The sequence below is a fragment of the Papio anubis genome, chromosome 18, assembly GCF_008728515.1.
Source record: "Papio anubis isolate 15944 chromosome 18, Panubis1.0, whole genome shotgun sequence".
Taxonomy (NCBI): Eukaryota; Metazoa; Chordata; class Mammalia; order Primates; family Cercopithecidae; genus Papio; species Papio anubis.
In genome coordinates this window covers 17,063,426-17,085,468 of record NC_044993.1, presented here as the reverse complement: position 1 = coordinate 17,085,468, position 22,043 = coordinate 17,063,426, and the positions used below count along the sequence as shown (strand labels likewise).

The window sequence follows — 22,043 nt, the reverse complement described above, 5'->3', positions numbered from 1 at the left end:
AGATGTGAGCAGAAGGACAGCCCTCATCTGCATCTGTGTTTGATCCCACAAGTCTGAGCCCAACTCCCACAGAGCAGGGTGACCCTGCTGACCCACTCTGTTAGCAGCACATGTCTACTATGGATTTTATTATTTTAGTTTCTGAGTGGGGCAGACACACTCTCCCATCCCTTCATGTCCAGAGGCATTCATAGGTGACTAGTTGACATCTATACAACTGGGGACATGAAAACAAATTTTTCTGTGTTGAACCAGTAGCCCTTGTTCATCCTCTTGGAAGCAAGACAAAGCACTTTCTCTCTGACGTCATGCCTGCCACATTCTGCTTTGCTTACCCCAGCCCCCTTGGCTGGTTGTGCCCTGAGCACACCAAGCGCAGTCCCACCCCAAGGCATTTGCCCCTGCCATTCCCTCTGCCTGGGGCGTTGTTCTCCCAGTCATCCACAGGAATCAAACTCATCGCCCATTAACCGTCACTACCTTAGGGGACCATTCTAGTGATCATACACAAAATACTACCCTTTCTAACCCCACATCTTGCTTTATTTTTCTTTATGGCATTGGTGCCTTCTAACACCTGTTTCTCTGTTTATCACTTCTCTCTCCCAACAAGAATGTCAGCTTCATGAAAGTAGGGCTTGGTTTGGTTCTTTCATTGCGGTATCTCCCGCATTCAGGACAGAGCCTGGCTCATAAACACTTACTGAATGAGTGTATTAACAAAACATGGTTGCAGGACTCTTGCCATGGAAGAGCTTTAAGTGACAAGTAGGCACAGTGTCCCACCTCTCCTGTCCCACCTCTCCAGGTTTGACTTGGTTGAAACCTGAATCCTCTTATTTGACTTGGTTCACTCTTATCCCATGTCATTCTTTTTCATTCTCTCCCTACCAGTCCTCCCACGAAACATATGTACTCATCTTCTCCAATCCTGGAGATCCCATTGTGTCTCATCTTTGTTTTGCCCATGGTACTGCGGGAACTCGATGTTCCCAGACTTGGGTAATTCAACTGTCATTTGGCCCCATCAATGGTACTCTCCCTTCTGCAGATTCTGGAAGTGAATCTGGATAAAGTTTGCTGAGTTGCATCACTCTGGCACTTGTTTCCAGGCAGAATAGAGAAGGAGTAGTCTTGAGGCCTCCCTGCGGGATGGTCATGACAAACCCTTTTACCTTTGGAGCATTCTATGCTTCTTGGCTGACAGAATTATTCGGAACTACAGACCATGGGAATCTACTCAGGCCTCTCTACAGCATAGACGCTAAGCTCGGTTCCTGTCTTGTATGGAAAGCAGGCCTTGTATTACCCACCAAAGCAAAGAATAGGGAATGCTTCAATATACTGTGCTACCCCAAGATACTCTTCCTCATGAAAAGCCCTGTCTTGTGCTCAGAGCTCTCACTGCAGGGGGAAATGTAGGCCTGAGTAAAAGGCCAAAGGATGGAACTCCCAAGGCCGGGGATCCCAAATAGGTCAGCAAGAGAGAGAAAGGTTTTATATTTCATGTCATTATTTAAACCATATTTTTGGTTGATTGCTCAGAAATCAGGCTTGATGGGAAAATAATCTCTTTCTTTCCCTTTGTACATATATTATAGCCACATCTATATATCTTCCTCTTATTTACAGAACTAGTTAGATGTTTACAAGAGGAACTGGGCTCCATTTTGGGTACCAACATTCATGACATTTTTCCAGGAAGGACAACGAATAATATACAAGGGCCGACCAATTATGGGACCTTGGAGGAAGCTACAAAAAATTGATTTGTTTAGCCTGGAAGAGAAAAAAAAACGATGCTTTCTTGAGAGTATAGGTAATTCAATATGTAGCAGGATGCTACCTCTGCTCTTGAAAGTAGCTTGTGAAAAGTCTTGAGATTTAAACACTGAGGTTCTGTGTTTAAAAGAGGGTGAATAGAGACCCATGTATGCAGGATGACCTAAAGCTGATGGCTTTTCAGGATTATCCCAATCTCTATTACTCATAGGAGCCTGTGATCCAGGTGAGAAGTGAGGGGTGAGATTTTGGTTTCCAGACATTTTTGGTTGTGGTTTGGGGTTGTGGTTATGGTGTCCCAGAAGGAAACAGATGTTGTACACAAACTAGGCAATTTGAAAGGAAATTAATAAAGGAAACATATGCAAAGATGTTCTGGCATAAAGTAATTTACTTTTGATGTCTTGTACTTCTGAATATTGACTGGGAATATTTGAGTGAATCTCAGTTGGGATTTCTCATGCAGTTGCAGCCATCTTGGTCTGGTGTCATCTGAAGGCTCACATGGGCTGGACATCCAAGGTAGCTTCCTCACTTACCTGTCTGGTACTTCACTGCTTCTCTCTGTGTTCTCTCTCACCAGCAGAGAAAACTAGATTTCTTACATGGATGCTCAGGGTGCCAAGAGCAGGAAGCAGAAGTTGGCATGGTAACGAGCCTCTCTCTGGAACTGTCACAGCACCACCTCCCCCAACTTCCATTGATCAAAGTAGCCACAGATATATCTATATATCTGTTTGGCTATATGGCTTGAATCTGAGAGAACCAGATTCAAAAGGGTAGAGAAATAAACTCTACATCTCAATGGAGACCTGGCAAGGTTGCATTGCTGAAGAGCATGTGGGATGGGAGTGTTGCTGCGGTTATTTTTGGAGACTAAAGTGAATCAATTACTGCATGCATCTGATAGAAAAATCAGCAATGGTTTCTGTAAAGGTGATCTTTTGGTGTTCCTGTGTGTTTGTTTTTAGCTATTGTCACTGTTTGGCTGTATTTTGTTTGTGGGCTAGATATGGGGTTGAAAAGGAAGACACGCTGTGACACCAGATAGTCAACTAGGAAATGAACCACATTTCCATTAGCTGGTGAACAGATACACAAAATGTGGCATAGTCTATGTGAATAATGGAATATTATTCATCCACAAAAAGGAATGAAGTGCTGGTACATGGCATAACATGGGCGATCCTTGACGACATTATGCTAAGTGAAAGAAGTCAGATATAAAAGACCATATATTATGTGATTCCATTTTTATGAAGTGTCTGGTATAGACAGATCCATAGAGGTGAAAGGTAGATTAGTGATTGCCAAGGGCTGGAACAGAGAGAAATGGGAGTAACTGCTGATGGGATAGGGCATGGGGTTTCCTTCTGGGATGACAACAATGTTCTGAAATTGGATAGTGGTGATGGTTGTATCATTTTGTGAATATAATAAAAGCCACTGAATTATACTCTTGAAGAGGATTAATTTTATGGTATGTGAATTATACTTCAATTAAGAAAAACACAATCAACAATGTGTTACTACAAAAATAACAGGACATAGTGATCCAGAGGTAGGCTGATAGGTTGGACCATGGTTTGGACTCTAGATTATTCTGAATGTCAGAATGGCAAAAATGCAGAACGATTTCCCAGGAACCTAAGTGTATTTTCTTGGTGGCTTCCTCTGTGAGTATAAATGACACCCTTTCTTGATGAACGCTAAGAACTAGAGTGGGATTCAGGTTTTAACCATTCTAAGTGAAGGAACACTAAGTTCCAACTAAATGAAAATGACTGAGTTAATGGCCATGGTTTAAATGGTTATGCAAAGCACAAAACAAACAGGATGATGTTATTTGCTAAGCTTCATGAGAAAGTGGCCCGCAAGCATTTCAATCAGCAAACAGATGAAGATTCTATTTTTTTTTTTTAACCTTTAGAGCTCTGATGTGGAATGAGTGGCTGTAACTTTAAAACCTTAACTGGTCTTTCCAGAACCCATGAGAAAAATATCAGACAAACCCAAATTCAAGAATATTCTATACCAAAACTGCCAAGGTCATGAAAAACAAGGTCCTTGAAACTGTCACAGACCAGAGGGGGCTAAGGAGACATGACCACCAAATATAATGTGATATCCCAGATGGGATCTTGGAACAGAGAAAGGATGTTAGTAGGAGAAACTAGTGAGATCTGAATAAAGTGTGGAGTTTAGTTAATATTAATGGGCCAATGTTTGTTTCTTAGTTGTGACTAAGAATTTACCATGGTAAATATAATATGTTTAAACAGGGAGAAACTGGGTGAGAGGTATGTGGGAACTCTACTATCTTTGCAGCTTTTCTGAAAATCTCTCTCTCTCTCTCTTTTTTTTTTTTTTTTTTTTTTTTGAGACAGAGTTTCACTCCATTGCCCAGGCTGAAGTGCAGTGGCATGATCTCAACTCACTGCAGCCTCTGCCTCCCAGGTTGAAGTGATTCTCCTGCCTCAACCTCCAGTATGGCTGGGATTACAGGCATATGCTACCACACTCAGCTAATTTTTGCATTTTTAGTAGAGACAGGGTTGTTGCTCAGGCTGGTCTCAAATTTCTGACCTCAAGTGATCTGCCTATCTTGGCTTCCCAAAGTGCTGAGATTACAGGTGTCAGCCACCACCTGGCTGTGAAAATCTTTAAATAAATAGTTTCACTAAAAAAAAGAAAGCTCAACCAGGCTCACCTCTCTATTCTGACAGCCTTCTCCCTGTCTAGCTTACGGGGTATGTGTATGTTTGAGAGAGAGAGAGAATGAGAAAGAGAGAATGACATGAGATAATTGAGGTAATGAATGGGAGATCAAACCACAAAGCCCTGTATAAATGTAAGGCATTATACATTATCAAAGTCTAACCTGGTCTCTTAATCCATCCTAAATTCTTCACCCCACCATCTACAAATACAACAAATATGCAAAGACTTTGGTTTCTCTTCAATTACCACTTCTTCCACCATTTTTCCCCCTCTGGATTATGTACTGTAATTCATTGCCAACTGGCTAACGAGTATTGAACACGGCTTCTGTAAAGTGCTGGGCCAGACATGAAGGAGGATGTTGAAAGTATTAGGAACATCTCCACTGTGCACTTCCTCACATAACATACAGTTGGCTAGGGGAAGTCGAACACGTACATTCTCTGTACCCAACAGTTGAGTGATAACTAATGATAATTCAGGGTGCAAAGATACAAAATAATTAATAAAGATGAGCAATAAAAGGTCGGAGAGTAGTCCATGCTCAATCTACATAGTTAATTCACTATTTTCTTAAGGCTTTCCCAGTTGGCTCTGTCTTCATATTTTCTCTTTTTATATTCCTTAGAGAAGAAAAGACTATGCTTCTTAACTTACTTTGTCCTCTAAAGAGAGGCAGCCTTATGTAGTGAGATCTGGAGCCAGATTATGAAGCTTGAACTCCAACTCGCCACCAATTACCAATGTGACTTAGCTTTCATTTGTAAAGTGGGAATAAAACAGGCTCTACTTCTAGGACTGATGTGAAGATTACATGACTTGATTCAGGTTCAAGATGCCAGATAGGGCTAGGTGTGGGATAGATGCCCAATCTGCATAGGTGGAGAAAAGAAAGGGTGTGAGAAACAGGTTTGTAAAAATGAGGGCCCTCGGGTTTCAGGCGACTATTGAAAAGCAAGTTTACAAAAATTTTTATAGTCTTAGGAAAATGTTCACGATATATTGTAAAATGAAAACCATGGAATAAAAAACTGTATATCTAGAAAAAAGTAGAAATTTCAAGATGTTAATTGTGGGCAAAATGGTTAACAGTGGTTATCTCTAGGTGATGGTGTTATTTTACAAATACTTTTCTACCAGAAAGTAGAAAGGTGGTTGTAAAGGGCTAAGGGGAAATTGAAGGGGGAATTTGTGCTTAATGGGTGTAGAGTTTCAGTTTCACAAGATGAAAGAGTTCTGGAGATCTGTTGTGCAACAATGTGAATAAACTAAACTGTACATTTAAAAATGTTTAAGTTGGCTGGGCATACTGGCTTATGCCTGTAATCCCGGTACTTTGGAAGGCTGACGTGGGAGGATCACTTGAGGCCAGGAGCTCAATACCAGCCTGGACAACATAGTGAGATCCCATCTCTATGATAAAATAAAAAATTGGCAGGGGGTGGTGGTGTGCATCTGTAGTCCTAGCTGCTCTGGAGGCTGGGGTATGAGGATCACTTGAGCCCAGGAGTTTGAGGCTGCAGTGAGCTATGATCACACCACTGCACTCCAGCCTGGGCAACAGAGCCAGGCCCTGCCTCATAAAAAGTTAAGATGGTAAATTTAATGTTAAGTTTTATTTTATTTATTTATTTATTTTTTACCACAATTAAAAATTTTTAAATACAAAATGGCAAACAACAGTTTTACACTTAAGAAAAAAAAAAAGGCCAGGTGCGGTGGCTCACGCCAGTAATCCCAGCACTTTGACAGGCTGAGGTGGGTGGATCACCTGAGGTCAGGAGTTCGAGACCAACCTGGCCAACATGGTGAAACCCTGTCTCTACTAAAAATACAAAAAATTAGCCGAGAATGGTGGTGGGCACCTGTAATCCCAGCTACTTGGGAGGCTGAGGCAGGAGAAACGCTTGAACCTGAGACGCGGAGGTTGCAGTGAGCCGAGATTGTGCCATTGCACTTCAGTCTGGGCAACAAGAATGAAACTTTGTCTAAAAAAAAAACAACAACAGTAGCGAGTGCTTCTACAATTTACTGGGTCCTGACTTCGCTGTAAAGTTTATCTGGCATCAGGAAAGCTTCCCAGGTACACTTGGGTCCTCTCATGTTCTCTCTGTCTGCTTTTTTTTTTTGAGACAGAGTCTTGCTCTGTCGCCCAGGCTGGAGTGCAGTGGCCTGATCTTGGTTCACTGCAACCTCCGCCTCCCAGGTTCACACCATTCTCCTGCCTCAGCCTCCAGGTGGGACTACAGGAGCCCGCCACCACGCCCGGCTAATTTTTTTATTTTATTTTTTTTAGTAGAGACGGGGTTTCACCGTGTTAGCCAGGATGGTCTCAGTCTCCTGACCTTGTGTTCCGCCCGCCTCAGCCTCCCAAAGTGCTGGGATTACAGGCGTGAGCCACCACGCCCGGCCCTTCTGTCTGCTTTCTACTAAGGGAAAACATTAGCTGCAGAAGAGCGCCTGACTAAAGCTCATTTGCCTTGTCTGTTGCCCCCTCTGATTTAGGTTTCGTTGTCAGCTGCCAAATCCGAGGCGAGGGTGTGTCCATGGTGATAACTTCTGGTACAGCAGCCCTTGTCCCCATCACACACCCCTTGGCCCTGCAGATTCTGCGTCAGTGGCACTATTTGCAGGACAACCTGCCAAAATTTTGTGCTGGTTGTTGTTCTTTGATCTGTAAACCCGAGTCTCAGCCAGTTAGGTTGACACAGAGGAGACTGGGCCAGTGATCTCAAAGCAGCTGTCTTGTTGCTTTGCAGTGGGTTCCTAGGCCAAAGTCCTACCTATGAAAAAGATGAGTCCCCCTGTAGACAGACGGGTGAGGGACATGAACAGACAATTCACAAAATGGCAAGAGCAAAGAAACATGAAACATGACCACCCTCGCTAAAATAGAGGGGACGGAGTTAACAGAAATAACAGCAGCACTTGGATACCATTTTTCCTCCATCAATCAATTTGGTAAAGGTTTTTTTTAAAGAAAATAATTCCCAGGGTTTGCAAACAATTACTGTTAGAAAGGTAAATAGCCTTTCTTAAAGCAATGTGGCTGTGTGTATGAAGAACTGTAAGAATGTTCATTCTGGAATACAATATTCTGGAATAGCACATGCCAGAAACAGATTCAAGAAGATATAGGAATTTAGTACAAAGTGACATTTTAAGTAAAGAATAAGACAGATTTCCTTTTCTGACTATACTGAAGACAGGATAACCTAGATAATCTTCACTTACAAAAATATTTAGACATAGTTGATAAAATATAACAAAATGCCTGAGCTCCCAAGATAAAAAGGGAAGACCCCAGGGGTCACAACCTGTAAGGGAATAATCTAAGTCTCCTGGTCTAATGTCCAGTTGGAGACAGGTCACCAATCTTACAGGCTGTGTGAATGTGGGAGGGGCAGTTGGATCTGAGTCTTCTTGAAAATCTGAACCTTGAGGCCAGGTACGGTGGCTCACGCCTGCAATCCCAGCACTTTGGGAGGCCGAGGCAGGAGGATCACTTGATGTCAGGAGTTCAAGACCAGCCTGGCCAATATGGTGAAACCCCATCTCTACTAAAAATACAAAAATTAGCTGGGTGTGGTGGTGTGTGCCTGTAATCCCAGCTACTCGGGAGGCTGAGGCAGGAGAATCGCTTGAATCCGGGAGGTGGAGGTTGCAGTGAGCTGAGATAGCGCCATTGCACTCCAGCCTGGGTGAGGAGGGTGACACTCCCTCTCAAAAAAAAAGAAAAGAAAATCTGAACCTTGAGTGACAGAAATTAGTCATAGTAGCCTTCTCGCATTGAGAAAAATCTGATCCTTGCTTGATCTAACTCTTCTAAAGACCAATGGTCTCAACCTCTGACAAAGATTCTCTGATTGACCAGACTTTTGTCAGGCTTCTGGATCTTCTTCTAAGCCCATCTGCACTTCCTTGCAAGATCCTGAGTTATTATGGCAAGATTTCCCAACCTGCATATCTGACCGGGTTCCTCATTCTTCGCTGTCCCCCAGGGGATGTTTGATCACCATGACCTGTCTTCAGCAGGACGACACTGACACTGGCCTTCTATGTCAGTTTAGCAGAATCCCCCTTATTCCTGATGATTCCTCTTACTTTTTCCATCCTTGGCTATAAATCCACACTTGCCATCACCATATTTGGAGTTGAATCCAATCTTTCTTCTCCACTGGAAAATCCATTGCAGTGGGCCATCTAGCTATTGAAATGGTCCTGAATAAAGGCTGCCTTATCATGCTTTAACAAGTGTTATTGAATAATTTTTTTTAACACCTCTGAGTCTCTGTCCACCTGGAGAACCACTACAGTAACACTCAGTGGGGTACCTGTGTCATCTCTAAAGCACAGTATATTGTCATGACAGATAGTCTGAACTCCAAGAGATTGTCTTTCGTCTTTGTATAGTCCGTCATTGATCAATTTGGCAGCAGGTCTATCAATATTTGGAATGTGACTCCACATCTAGGAAACTATCCCTCAAATAACAGGATATGCATAAAAGTTCTCTATCAATCATAAATATACAAGGACATTCGATATGCCTTTATTTATTTATTTATTTTTTGATACGGAATCTGGCTCTGTCGCCCAGGCTGGAGTGCAGTGGTGCGATCTCAGCTCACTGCAAGCTCCGCCCCCTGGATTCACGCCATTCTCCTGCCTCAGCCTCCTGAGTAGCTGGGACTAGAGTAGCTGGGACTACAGGCGCCCGCTACCACACCCGGCTAATGTTTTGTATTTTTAGTAGAGACAGGGTTTCATCGTGTTAGCCAGGATGGTCTTGGTCTCCTGACCTCGTGATCCGCCTGCCTCAGCCTCCCAAAGTGCTGGGATTACAAGCGTGAGCCACTGCGCCCGGCCTTATTTGTAATAGGAAAAAATATTGGAAGCTGTCCCATGTCTGATGAGAGTAAACACTATGCAGACATTAAAAAGAATGAAGTTGTTCTCTCTGTATGAAAATGGAAAAACTGTTCACACAACGCATTATTTACTTATTTTTATTTTTTATTTTTTGAGACGGAGTCTCACTCTGTCTCCCAGGCTGGAGTGCAGTGGCACGATCTTGGCTCACCACAACCTCTACCTCCTGGGTTCAAATGATTCTCCTTCTTCAGCCTCCCGAGTAGCTGGGATTACAAGTGCGCACCACTGTGCCCAGCTAATTTTTGTATTTTTAGTAGAGATGGGGTTTCGCCATGTTGGCCAGGTTGGTCTTGAACTCCTGACCTCAGGGGATCTACCTGCCCTGGCCTCCAAAGTGCTGGGGTTACAGGCATGAGCCACCACTCCTGGCCCACACATTATTAAGATTTTTAAAAAAGCAAGCTACAGAACAGCCCTGTCCAATAGACAGAATGCAAGCCACACAGTGACTTCAAATTTCCTAATAGAAATATTTTAAGACATAAAAATAAATAGATGAAATTAATTTTAAGAATGTATTATATTTTATTTTACTCAGTACACCTAATATATATATATATATATATATATATTTTTTTTTTTTTTCCCCCTGAGGCAAGATCTCATTCTGTCACCCAGGCTGGAGTACAATGGCATGATCACAGCTCTCTGCAGCCTTGACCTCCTGGGCTCAGGTGATCCTCCTACCTCAGCCTCCCAAGTAGCTGGGACTACAGGTGCATTCCACCATGCCTGGCTAGTTTTTGTATTTTTTTGTACAAACGGGGTTTCGCTATGTTGCCCAAGCTGGTCTTGAACTCCTTAGCTCAAGCGATCCATCCGCCTTGGCCTCCTAAAGGGCTGGGATTACCAAAGGTGTGAGCCACCACACCCAGCCCCAAAATATTCTTTAAACATGTAATCATATAAAATTATTATGAGATATTTAATACTCTTTTTTTATACTAAGTCTTCGAAACCTGATGTGTATTTTACAACAACACATCTTTTTTTTTTTTTTTTTTGAGACGGAATCTCGCTGTGCTCCCAGGCTGGAGTGCAGTGGCGTGATCTCGGCTCACTGCAAGCTCCGCCTCCCGGGTTCATGCCATTCTCCTGCCTCAGCCTCCCGAGTAGCTGGGACTACAGGCGCCCACCACCATGCCCGGCTAATTTTTTGTATTTTTAGCAGAGACGGGGTTTCACCGTGTTAGCCAGGATGGTCTCTATCTCCTGACCTCGTGATTCACCCGCCTCGGCCTCCCAAAGTGCTGGGATTAGAGGCGTAAGCCACTGCGCCCAGCCACAACAACACATCTTAATTCAGACCAGCCACATTTCAAGTATTTGACAGCCACTTATGACTAGTAGCTACGATATTAGACAGTGCAACTATAGACCACTTTTAGTCTCTATTTTTTTAGCAACTCCCAAACCAGCTGTATACGTATTGTAATAAACATAGAAAACATTTGGAAGGATACACAAGAAATGACTAGAAATGCTTTTTTATATGAAATGGGAATGCAGGGAGGGAAGGTGATCAAGGTTTAATTCATGTATATCTCTATTTGAATTTATTATATAAGGATATATCATATTTACTAAAAACATAAAAGAGAAAATGCTTATTCTTTTCAACAAAGTCCATGTATAGAAATCTGTCTTAAGGAAATAATAAAATATGTAAACTAACATTTATGACAAGGATGCCGTTGGCCCAAGACGTGAATAATTTTTTCTAGTGTATCCATGCTATAGACGTTACCGGCCATTACTGTATAAGAAAAACATAGCGTACCTAGGGTTCAGTACTACCCATGGTTTCAGACATCCATAATTTCAGGCATGCACTGGAGGTCTTGGAGTGAGCTCCCTGTGGATAAGGGGGGACTACTATATTCAACCCCACTGGAGGCTTGACTCCCTGAAAAGTGGATGGAGAAGAACAAACTGATGTGAAAAATCTTTGTCTTCCAACAAATATACAGATAGGATCTGAACCTGGGGAGACCACTGAGCCTTCTCCTAACCCTTCAGTGCGTGGTCTTTTCCATCTGCTCACAGGAATGTTGAGATTTTGGCTGTGGACCTTGTGTTTTGCTTAGCAAATTTGTTTTGTGTAGATTGCACCTGACATTTTAAATTCTTCCAATAACCATAGGAGGTAAGTGAAGAATTCACGCGCAGTGCAAGGATAAAACTGCACAGGTTTCCGCTGCCTTGGAAACCCTGTGCTTTTCAGATATTTGTTGAATGGAACTTAAGTGCCCAATTTGTTCTGATTGGAGCAAAACTTTGTGGATTGACAAGGAGGGGTGTCCAAGATGTAGGAAGTGGAAAAAAAAAAAAATGTTGCCAAACAAGGTGTAGAGCACGATCCTATCTGTGTTTTGAAATCTATAAAATTATGTATCTATGCACCTATATCTAATGTATCTATCTCTGAATGGAGAGAAAGAGCCTGACCATTACCACCCTCTACCCCTGGGAGTGAGAATGAAGTGTACAGGGAGCAGGTGCAAGGAAGAATGCTTACTTCTTACTTTATATATTTCTGTACTGTTAAAATTTTAACAGGCTGTTTTGTAACAATAAAAAAAATTTAATAAAAGCTATCAGCTGTAATAAGAACTACCTTCTGACAGTAGATATACTCAAATCATCTCAACAAGTGCCCAGAAAGAGTTAACACAGGAGAATTCCAGATGTTTGAAGTGAGGACAAATTCCTGCTTTGAGGGTGAGAGGTGGGCTTAGGGATAAGAGGCAATGAGGAGGGGAGAGGAGGAAAGAAGCTGAGGGGAGGGCTGGCTGCTGAGCTCTCATTCCCAACCAATGGCATGAAAGTTTCAGGCTCAACGCCCGTTTGTGGAGACTATTTCAGGAGTCAGGATTTGCATCTGAGTTCATTGCCACTGTAACCTGTCAAAGAAGAGCTAAGGGAGCTTTCAGGGTTCACTTCTTGGAGGCTGCTTTCTCCTTTACTTGGAAGGTAAAAATCTCAAGCCCAAGCTGATCAGGCAGTGGTGACTGATTGGGCTGTTCACTTTTTTCTTTTTGGTGTATTGATTTCTTTTTCCAACTAGGGCTGTAGGATCCTTATGGGATAAGGTTTTACTTTTACTAACAATGATATTTACATGGAACTTCTAACAAGATGGAGTGGTTCTTCCTGGTTCTCTGTAGATAACAAGAAGCATTAGGTAGATTTTCTTGGATAGGCTCGCATGGAAAGGAGGGAGCACCTATTCTTTGATTGATGAACAATTTTCATGTTATTCCTTCTTGGTTTCTCATAGAGCATGGCTAAGCTTTGACAGGAATTGCAGATGCATGTAGCAAATCCTACTTAAGTATGATGGGTTCTTGCTTTATTTTCCATCTCAGTAAAAAGTCTTAAAACTCCCCTCATTCATAGTAAAGCTACTTTATGAGAGAAAGTAGAAAAAAAAAAAAAAAAGAGAGAGTTTAGAAAGACACTTTTAGTAAAGTCACTCCAATGTTTAGGTCCAAATGTAGCTCCTCTCTCTCCCAGTGCTATGTTTTCAACATCACAGGGACCTTCTTTCCCCTCGCAGGCTTCGCTAGTGATGGACCCATACGTGATTCAGATGAGCAGCAAAGGCAACCTCCCCTCAATTCTGGATGTGCATGTCAACGTTGGTGGGAGAAGCTCTGTGCCGGGAAAAATGAAAGGCAGGAATACCAGGTGGTCCGTGAGGCCTTCAGACATGGCCAACAAAACTTTCAACCCCATCCGAGCCATTGTGGACAACATGAAGGTGAAACCAAATCCAAACAAAACCATGATTTCTCTGTCCATTGGTGAGTTGGGGGACACTACTGAGGGGCTGTCATTGTCCCCCTCTACTCTCATGTTCACAGGCTGGTTGGAGAAGATGGGAGTTGGGGGTGAGTCTAAGTACTGAACATGGGAGAATAACCTCTTGGCTCCTTTTGTTTTTTCCTCCCATAAAAAGGGGACCCTACTGTGTTTGGAAACCTGCCTACAGACCCTGAAGTTACCCAGGCAATGAAAGATGCGCTGGACTCAGGCAAATATAATGGCTACGCCCCATCCATCGGTAAGCCCCTCCTGACACTCCATACCTGGTGGCTGTCAAATCTTTAGTGCTATAATAATAGGACCAAATGTCTAGTAATTCTCTTCACTTCCTGATGCATAATTCCTAAGGAGAGGCTAAGATTACATGGCCCTTTGGATTTGGGAAAGGGGTCTTGGAATGCTTAAATACAAGGCATCAAGGTCCAACTTCTTTCCTGGCTTTCTTTAGCATATGGGCACTTCCCCTGTAGGCTCCCAAACATACTTATTTGTCAAGTAAAGTGCCTGTCCTATCATTACTAATTCTAATTTGAAGGCCTTGAGTCTGGCAGGAGCTTCGTGTTTGCTGAGCTTCTAGGTCCTAAATGGATTTACTTATTGCCCTGTGTACATAGCTCCTTTGCTTCATTTCTGCTTCTCTGTGTATTGAAAGCCTATTTTCATTATGGTCCTGAGCACACTGAAATGCAATTGTAGGCGGAGTGCAGTAGCACGATCTCGGCTCACTGCAGCCTCCGCCTCCTGGGTTCAAGCGATTCTCCTGCCTCAGCCTCCTGAGTAGCTCGGATTACAGGCACGCACCACCATGCCCAGCTAATGTTTGTAATTTTAGTAGAGATGGGGTTTCTCCATGTTGGTCAGACTGGTCTCAATCTCCTGGCCTCAGGTGATCCACCCACCTCAGCCCCCCAAAGTGCTGGGATTACAGGCACGAGCCACCGCACCCAGTGATTACAACTTCTTAAAAAATACAGTCCGTAAAAAAGATTTAGGAATAATAGAAATCCTTATTTTACACAGAATAAAACATAATCACAGAAATAAGATGGTACAGAGTATTTGGGGAGCTCTTCCTTCTTATAATTTATAAATTTGTGCATATACTAAAATTGTGAAACATAAAATGTGAAGTGAATCTCCTTTATCCACAGTGGGTGAGAGCTGAACTAAATAGAATGCCCTATGAGCAGAGGCAGAGGCAGCCTGAAACCCATGCTGGACCTCCAGGGCATAGCTGTCAGTTCAGGGATGAAAGCTTCCTCTTCTGGCCAGGCACAGTGGCTCACCCCTGTAATCCCAGCACTTTCAGGAGGCTGAGGTGGGAGAAGCCCCTGAGCCCAGGAGTTTGAAATCAGCCTGGGCAACAGAGGGAGATTCTGTCTCTACAAAAAAAAAAAAAAAAAAAAAAAAATTCAAAAATTAGCTGAGTGTGAGGGTGCACAACTATAGTCCCAGCTACTCAGGAGGCTGAGGTGGGAGGATCCCTTGAGCCCAGGAATTTGAGGCTGCAGTGAGCTATGGCTGTGCCACTGCACTCCAAGCCTGGGTGACAGAGTGAGACACAGTCTCTAAAAACCAAAAAAGCTCCACTTTCCACTCTTTTCTTTCAGGCTTCCTGTCTAGTCGGGAGGAGATTGCTTCTTATTACCACTGTCCCGAGGCACCCCTAGAAGCTAAGGTGAGCCTTATACAAAACACCAGCTCTGAAGCAATTTAGGATAAACTATCCCCTCTTTTCCTAGTTTCTGTTCCACAAGAAGTACAGGTGTCAGAGGGGGAAAAGCTGAGAATAATTTCCCTTTAGCAATTTGAAGACTTCTCATAGAGTTGGGGTCACTAATCAGTGATTACAGTTAATGTCATTACAGTGTGAGAATGACCATCCCATACAACTTAATGTGGTGTCTGTCTCAAGGAGGCTGAAAGGATCCAGAGAGCACCTATATTTGATTGTCTGTAAAAGATCATTTGAGAATAACTCATAAACACCAAAAAATTATTTTAAAAAATTTTACCAATAGGATCTTTAAAAAAAAAATTGTAGCTTTTCTCATTTACTGTAAGGTCATTTAGAGAGAAAGATAGAAGTACCAGGACATACTGAATTGATGGCAGTGCCAAGTTTAAATGATGTCCTTCCCTCTATGGTCTACTGTGTGGGGTCAGCATTTTCTAACATAATATGTGTCTGTCCCTGTATGTCAGACAAGAGCCAGACTTCAAATCTCTGGCCAAAAGTAAATATAAATAACCAGGCGAAAAAGGTCCAAGGCCAGCATGCTCTCTCATGGAAGTCTGCTGAGTCACAGCCAACCTGTCCTTTTTAAAGTGATTTGTTTAAGTGGCCAACATTTCAACAATAGTTATCAACATATATAAATTTCTTTTGGTTTTGGCTTAGTACATTTCCTACTACTTACAACTTGTTAAAGGAAGTTCACAATTGCTCCCAATTCACTCACCTGACAACTTCTTTTCTCCTGTTGCTGTTGGAATCCCTAATGAAATTAACCTTTTCTTTGCTTCACAGGATGTCATTCTGACAAGTGGCTGCAGTCAAGCTATTGAAATGTGTCTAGCTGTGTTGGCCAACCCAGGGCAAAACATCCTGGTTCCAAGACCTGGTTTCTCTCTCTACAGGACTCTGGCTGAATCTATGGGAATTGAGGTCAAACTCTACAATTTGTTGGTAAATGACTTTTTAATCTTAGACTCAAATGCTCAGTTACTACCCTGTAAAAAGTATATGACCATTACTTCAGCAGAGGAAGGTCTCAAAGTGGTGGTTGAAGCCAGAGACAGACTTTATTGCTTACATGGGACCCTTGAGATAAGTGAGGATTCCCCCTAAATGTTTCCAAATCATCTTAGTCTCATCCTTTCTTTCTCTTCAGCCAGAGAAGTCTTGGGAAATTGACCTGAAACAACTGGAATCTCTGATTGATGAAAAGACAGCTTGTCTCATTGTCAATAATCCATCAAACCCCTGTGGGTCAGTGTTCAGCAAACGTCATCTTCAGAAGATTCTGGCAGGTATGTCCAGCAGACTTCACAGAGGACGAGGTGGGGACAGAATCCTTCAGCTGTTGTGTGAAATGACAAAAACCAGTCAAGTTCCAAGCCTGGGGTGGAGGTGGGGAGCTCCACTGACGTCGCTCATCAATACTGTGTGATAGGAGTGATAGGGCTTGCCTAAATGAAGAAATACTTGTCTGTTTATCACTCCCAGGAGAAAAATAAATAATACTTGCCTCTTCATCACTCCCATCATGTTGAAGATAGGGTCTGAAATATCTAGTTACTTAAATGGTGAATTCAGGCTCTGCACTCTGGAAGAGTATGTTAAGAATTTACAGTTCTTAAATAGGAAGACAAAACACACAGACATCAAATGCAAAGCGCACTTTGTGCTTTTTGTCCTCCTCTTTAAGAATGGTAACTTCTTAATATTACAGGATAGGGAAATTACATGATATTATGTGACTATTACATGATAAAGCAATTCACATTAAAACTGATTTCAGCATGTTTCTTTTATTTTTAGTGGCTGCACGGCAGTGTGTCCCCATCTTAGCTGATGAGATCTATGGAGACATGGTGAGTCTTGATCAGGATATATCACTACAATAATCTCAAATTATTTTATGAAAACTTTAGAAGTGGAATAATCGGAAGCAACTCCTAATTGTTTCATTACAGCAAATCGGTATCCCTGCACTTTTAACAAATATACAGACCCACAACTCCTTAGCCAGTTTTCCGAAACCCAAAGAACTTTGGAAATCCAAACATTCTTGGAATTCATTTGGTTGCAAAACCTGATTTGACCTGATATTTGTAAATTTTTATTTTTCCCACTTGTGGATCTATATATTTGTTAAGAGTGTGGGGAAATTGGCAGAAATGTCAATATTCTTGATTCAGGTTACTATCCTAGACAGCTCTGGGAGTGTTACATAACATACGGTAAATGTGCTACGTGGCCTTTCTAAAGCCCAAACCATTCTGGATTATGAAACATACCTGGCCCCAGGAATTTCAGATAAGAGATTGTGGACTCATATTTTAAATCTCTAACTCCTAGAGACAGGAATTTCATAGAGTCAGCTTCATGGAGTTGTAAATATTACTGGGCTAGGTTCAGTTTCCTTATTTTAGGCTTCCTTTAATCCAGTCCAGATACCAAATTAAATGTCTTTGTGTAGTCCCCTTTGAAGCCTCTTGCAATCCCAATCATGCTTCAGGGTAGGGATGATCCCATTAATCCAAGGACCTGTCCCTAGTGATAGAAGAAAACGGGTGGGAGGCATGGGATCTGGGATTGCAGTGAGAAGTAGACAAGAAAACAACCACAACAAGTACTTCTTCTCAGGTGTTTTCGGATTGCAAATATGAACCACTGGCCACCCTCAGCACCGATGTCCCCGTCCTGTCCTGTGGAGGGCTGGCCAAGCGCTGGCTGGTTCCTGGCTGGAGGATGGGCTGGATCCTCATTCATGACCGAAGAGACATTTTTGGCAATGAGGTAAGAACAATATGGTGAAAGAGTATGTGTAATTTAGGGTATATATTTACTTCGTGAGCACAGTGGAGACAAGGGAGGCTTTTTTCTTTTTTTTCTCCTTGTCAGTCACACAGCAGGTGTGTGGCAGAGCTGGGCTATGAACCCAGACGGTCTGATCTAAGAACGCCACTAGACACCATCACTTCCCAATATTAAAAATCTGATAGAAAGGTCAGAACAAGAAATCCTAAGACAGAGATGCTTAAGAAAAGCTAAACAACATGTTTCTTGTGTCTGTCTTTTAGATCCGAGATGGGCTGGCAAAGCTGAGTCAGCGCATCTTGGGACCCTGTACCATTGTCCAGGGAGCTCTGAAAAGCATCCTACGTCGCACCCCGGAAGAGTTTTACCACAACACTCTGAGCTTCCTCAAGGTAAGGGCAGCTCCTGCCCTCCACTTTGGGAGTTTGGAAGTCAGAGAATGCCACCTGTGGAATTAGGAATAATTGGTTCTCCTTTCTGGAGCCACGTTCCAATATTAGGAGATGGCATCGGTGTAAGCATCCACCCACATGTTTCTCACTTCCGGCCGTTCTCTCTGCCCCTGGTGAAAAGCTTCAAGTGATAGAGCTTTTTCGTTTTCACTCCTTATGCCAGAACATCACACCTACATTCTCAGTCTTCAACGAGGGGTCTGTTTTTAATGACTTGTCTTTTACTTAAATTTTGAGCCTTGATTTCTCCTTGCCTCCTCTTGTAGTCCAGTGCTGATCTCTGTTATGGGGCATTGGCTGCCATCCCTGGACTCCGGCCAGTCCGCCCTTCTGGGGCCATGTACCTCATGGTGAGTATGTGGGTGGCAGGCCCTAGATCTATGCATGTTGTAAGGCAAAGTGCAGTCATTCAGCAGAATTGCCACTACGCAGGGTACAAAGACAACCAGCCAGCCTCCTGGGCCAGGCAGTTTAGGAGTTGTCTTATTCTGAATTGTCCCACTGAGGTAATTTAGCCTCTATCAGTTCTCATAAAACTCTTTAAATGACTGAATTAGGCAGGGCATGGTGGCTCACGCCTGCAATCCCAGCACTTTGGGAGGCCAAGGTGGACGGATCACTTGAGCACAGGAGTTAGAGACCAGCCTGGGCAGCATGGTGAAACCCTATTGTCTCTACAAGAAATAAAAAACATTAGCTGGGCGTGGTGGCACACTGCTGTAGTCCCAGCTCCTCAGGAGGCTTGAGATGGAAGAACCACTTGAGCCTGGGAGGTCGAGGCTGTAGTGAGCCCTGATCGTGCCACTGCACTCCAGTCTGGGAGACAGAGTGAGACCCCATCTGAAAAGATGAGGAAAAAAAAAGATTTATTTCTTCAGTACAGAGAATCATTTTATATATGTAGATACAGGGAAGATTTAAGACACAAAAAAGAGGCTTTTTATACCATTGTAATTCTCAACTGGGAGTGATACTGGTTCCCTAAGGGTATCTGGGAATACACGGGAATTTTGTTTGTTTACAGAATGACTAGGGCTGCCATTTTGTGGGTCAGGGATGTTAAATATCCTGCAATGGGTGGGCTAGTCTCATGCCATAAAGAATTGCTTGGCCCTAATGCCAATAGTGTCTCTTTTGAGACATACTAGCATTCTATTTCCAGCTTTTATTTATCAGTGTCTGGGAAGGAACTCTTTAATAAATTATTAATAAAAATATATCCTCTCTTCCCTGAGAAAAATTCCGTAAGTATTAGCCCTCTTATTTAGCAGGGATCAGTAGTACAGTTCCAAGACATCTTTTAAAGTAGCCCCTATCTTAATTTCTGGCATAGGAAATTGGCCTGTTCTCCCTCCTTCTGATAAGTTGGCCTCTCCCTCCTGTTGGTATAGGTTGGAATTGAGATGGAACATTTCCCAGAATTTGAGAACGATGTGGAGTTCACGGAGCGGTTAGTTGCTGAGCAGTCTGTCCACTGCCTCCCAGCAACGGTGGGTGCTTGTGTCTCTCAACATTCTCAACAGTTTCTAGAGCCCCAGGAGCAAGCTCTGAGCTGGTTTTTAGTCTGATCTTTTCTCCTCCAACAAAATATCTTCTCATTTGAAAAGATTCAAACTGATGTGTCTCATGGAGCCTATTTAAAATTTGCTTCTCCCCCTGGTCATAATTCCATCCATATTGGGAAGAAAAGTTGTAAACAAACGTTCTAGGTGAGAGGAAATCGAGCCTGTCCCACAAGTCCTTTTAAGATGAAAGAACTCAGTTGCTGACTTAGCATTCCAGTGATGGGAACTGAATGAACTGATGGCCCTGATGAAATGGTACCACTTCTTGTGGATCAGGGTCCTGACCATTTTAGGGTCATCCAGTACCAGACTCAATTGCTCTGAAAGTAACAGGCTTTTCTTTTAGCAGTGCTTCGAGTACCCGAATTTCATCCGAGTGGTCATCACAGTCCCCAAGGTGATGATGCTGGAGGCGTGCAGCCGGATCCAGGAGTTCTGTGAGCAGCACTACCACTGTGCTGAAGGCAGCCAGGAGGAGTGTGATAAATAGGCCTGCATCCATTCTCCTGAGGATGTGTCCCATCTGGGGAGGGCTGGACTAGGCCTTGCGGCTCCTCAGGGACTCAGGTGGCCCTACTGGAGAGGGGCCTCAGATGCACCATGTCAAGAGTTTAAGATTGTTCCTGCTTTTCCCCAAGTACGATCACATCCCAGATTCTCCCTTGCTCTGCGCTGCTGGAGTGACTCACTAATTCATTAATCTGCTTCCCTGTTGTAAGATTTCCTCCTTTTTTTCTTGAAAGTACCAGGTGAACAAAGTTTACCAGAAAGCAGTTGAGACAAGAAAATAAGAGCTCAGGATGAGGGAAAAGAAAAATATTGAGAGAACTTATGCCCCCAACCATTTCCTCAGACTCTAAGAAAGAACATACTCTCTCCAGGCAGGTCTGAAGGTCAACGCTCTTATTGCCTCACTTCAGGTATACCTCACTTTATGCAATAGAATTACAACTGGAAAGAAGTTGGGGACCCATGTATTTGGTTAATTACATTTTAAACACATTAGGAAACGTTGCTATTTTAACTTTTTATTGATTTTTGGGGGGAGTAAAGAATTTTGATGCAAATGAATATCCTTTAATTGATTGACTTCCTAAATTTAGATTTGTGTGCATCAGGCTTTCTTTTTTTTCTTTTTTTGGAGACAGAGTCTTGCTCTGTCACCCAGGCTGGAGTGCAGTGGTGCGATCTCTGCTCACTGCAAGCTCCGCCTCCCGGGTTCAAGCAATTCTCCTGCCTCAACCTCCCGAGTTGCTGGGACTACAGGCGTGTGCCACCATGCCCAGCTAATTTTTGTATTTTTAGTAGAGACAAGGTTTTACCATGTTAGCCAGGCTGGTCTCAAACTCCTGACCTCAGGCAATCTGCCCGCCTGGGTCTCCCAAAGTGCTAGGATTACAGGCAAGAGCCACCACGCCTAGCGGCATCAGGCTTTCTTAAAGTGACAGCACATCTGTACTAGAGCAAGCAGGAATCAGAGACCTTCCAGAAATACTACTGTGTAAGGGCGAGAAATATCTTCACTTGTCATTGTTATATGATTATTACTTTTGCTGTAATGTTAATATTGATTTATTAATATATATTATATTATCTTTTCATACATTTTCTAAGAAACATTTATATTGAGGAGATCTTTTATTTTGCCGAGGGCATAAATTATTGTTTTTCTTTTTTTTTTTTTTTTTTAATAAACTTTACTAAGTATGACTCTTCTGTGATGTGTTTTTTTCTCCTCTGTTTGGGAATTTCTAATCCCAGGCATTGCTCAGTCTCATTGTTTCATTACCTATGAGGTTTCATTTACTTCTTCGTAAATGTACTGGCTTTTGGAGTTAAGAAACACAATTCCTAAAACATTTTATTTGGGAGCTCAACTTCTGGCTTCCTACTTACAAACAAGGCAAACTAAGAAGCAGTAAGTTATAACCTCTGGCCTTTGTCTTTAATTTTCAACTTTTTGGATCCCTAATCTCTGGTCCCAAGTTACTACCCTTGCCTAGATCCACTAACCACTCACTAGGTCACAAAGTTGATGCCTCTGGCTTGACCCCACGAATGAGAAGTGTCCTATTTTTTTTTTTTTTTTGCAAATCTTTGTAGGCACAGTTGCCTGTTTAATTATTTTCCTCAGTCCTTCCCTTAGAGTAGGGAGCCTTAAGTTACCTTTCAAGGTTGGGGGTTAGGAATCTATCACAACCAGTCTAGAGATTT

The 22,043-nt window shown here is 42.7% G+C and overlaps 1 protein-coding gene across 2 annotated transcripts; it reads left to right on the top strand.

Annotated features, from left to right (window-relative positions):
• Positions 1-12,307: 12,307 nt before the first annotated feature.
• Positions 12,308-21,539, top strand: TAT (tyrosine aminotransferase). 2 transcript variants are annotated; one of them, XM_009196827.3, is made up of 12 exons: positions 12,308-12,411; positions 12,998-13,244; positions 13,400-13,504; positions 14,877-14,944; positions 15,797-15,955; positions 16,161-16,299; positions 16,811-16,863; positions 17,639-17,791; positions 18,076-18,204; positions 18,531-18,614; positions 19,656-19,754; positions 20,176-21,539. In XM_009196827.3, the coding sequence occupies exons 2-12, from the start codon at positions 13,010-13,012 to the stop codon at positions 20,317-20,319; spliced, it is 1,368 nt and encodes a 455-aa protein (XP_009195091.2). In that variant the 5' UTR covers positions 12,308-12,411; positions 12,998-13,009; the 3' UTR covers positions 20,320-21,539. The 2 variants fall into 2 exon arrangements, with proteins under 2 accessions (XP_009195091.2, XP_003917192.2); XM_003917143.4 differs by having other exon boundaries at positions 12,331-12,411; positions 20,179-21,539.
• Positions 21,540-22,043: the final 504 nt, after the last annotated feature.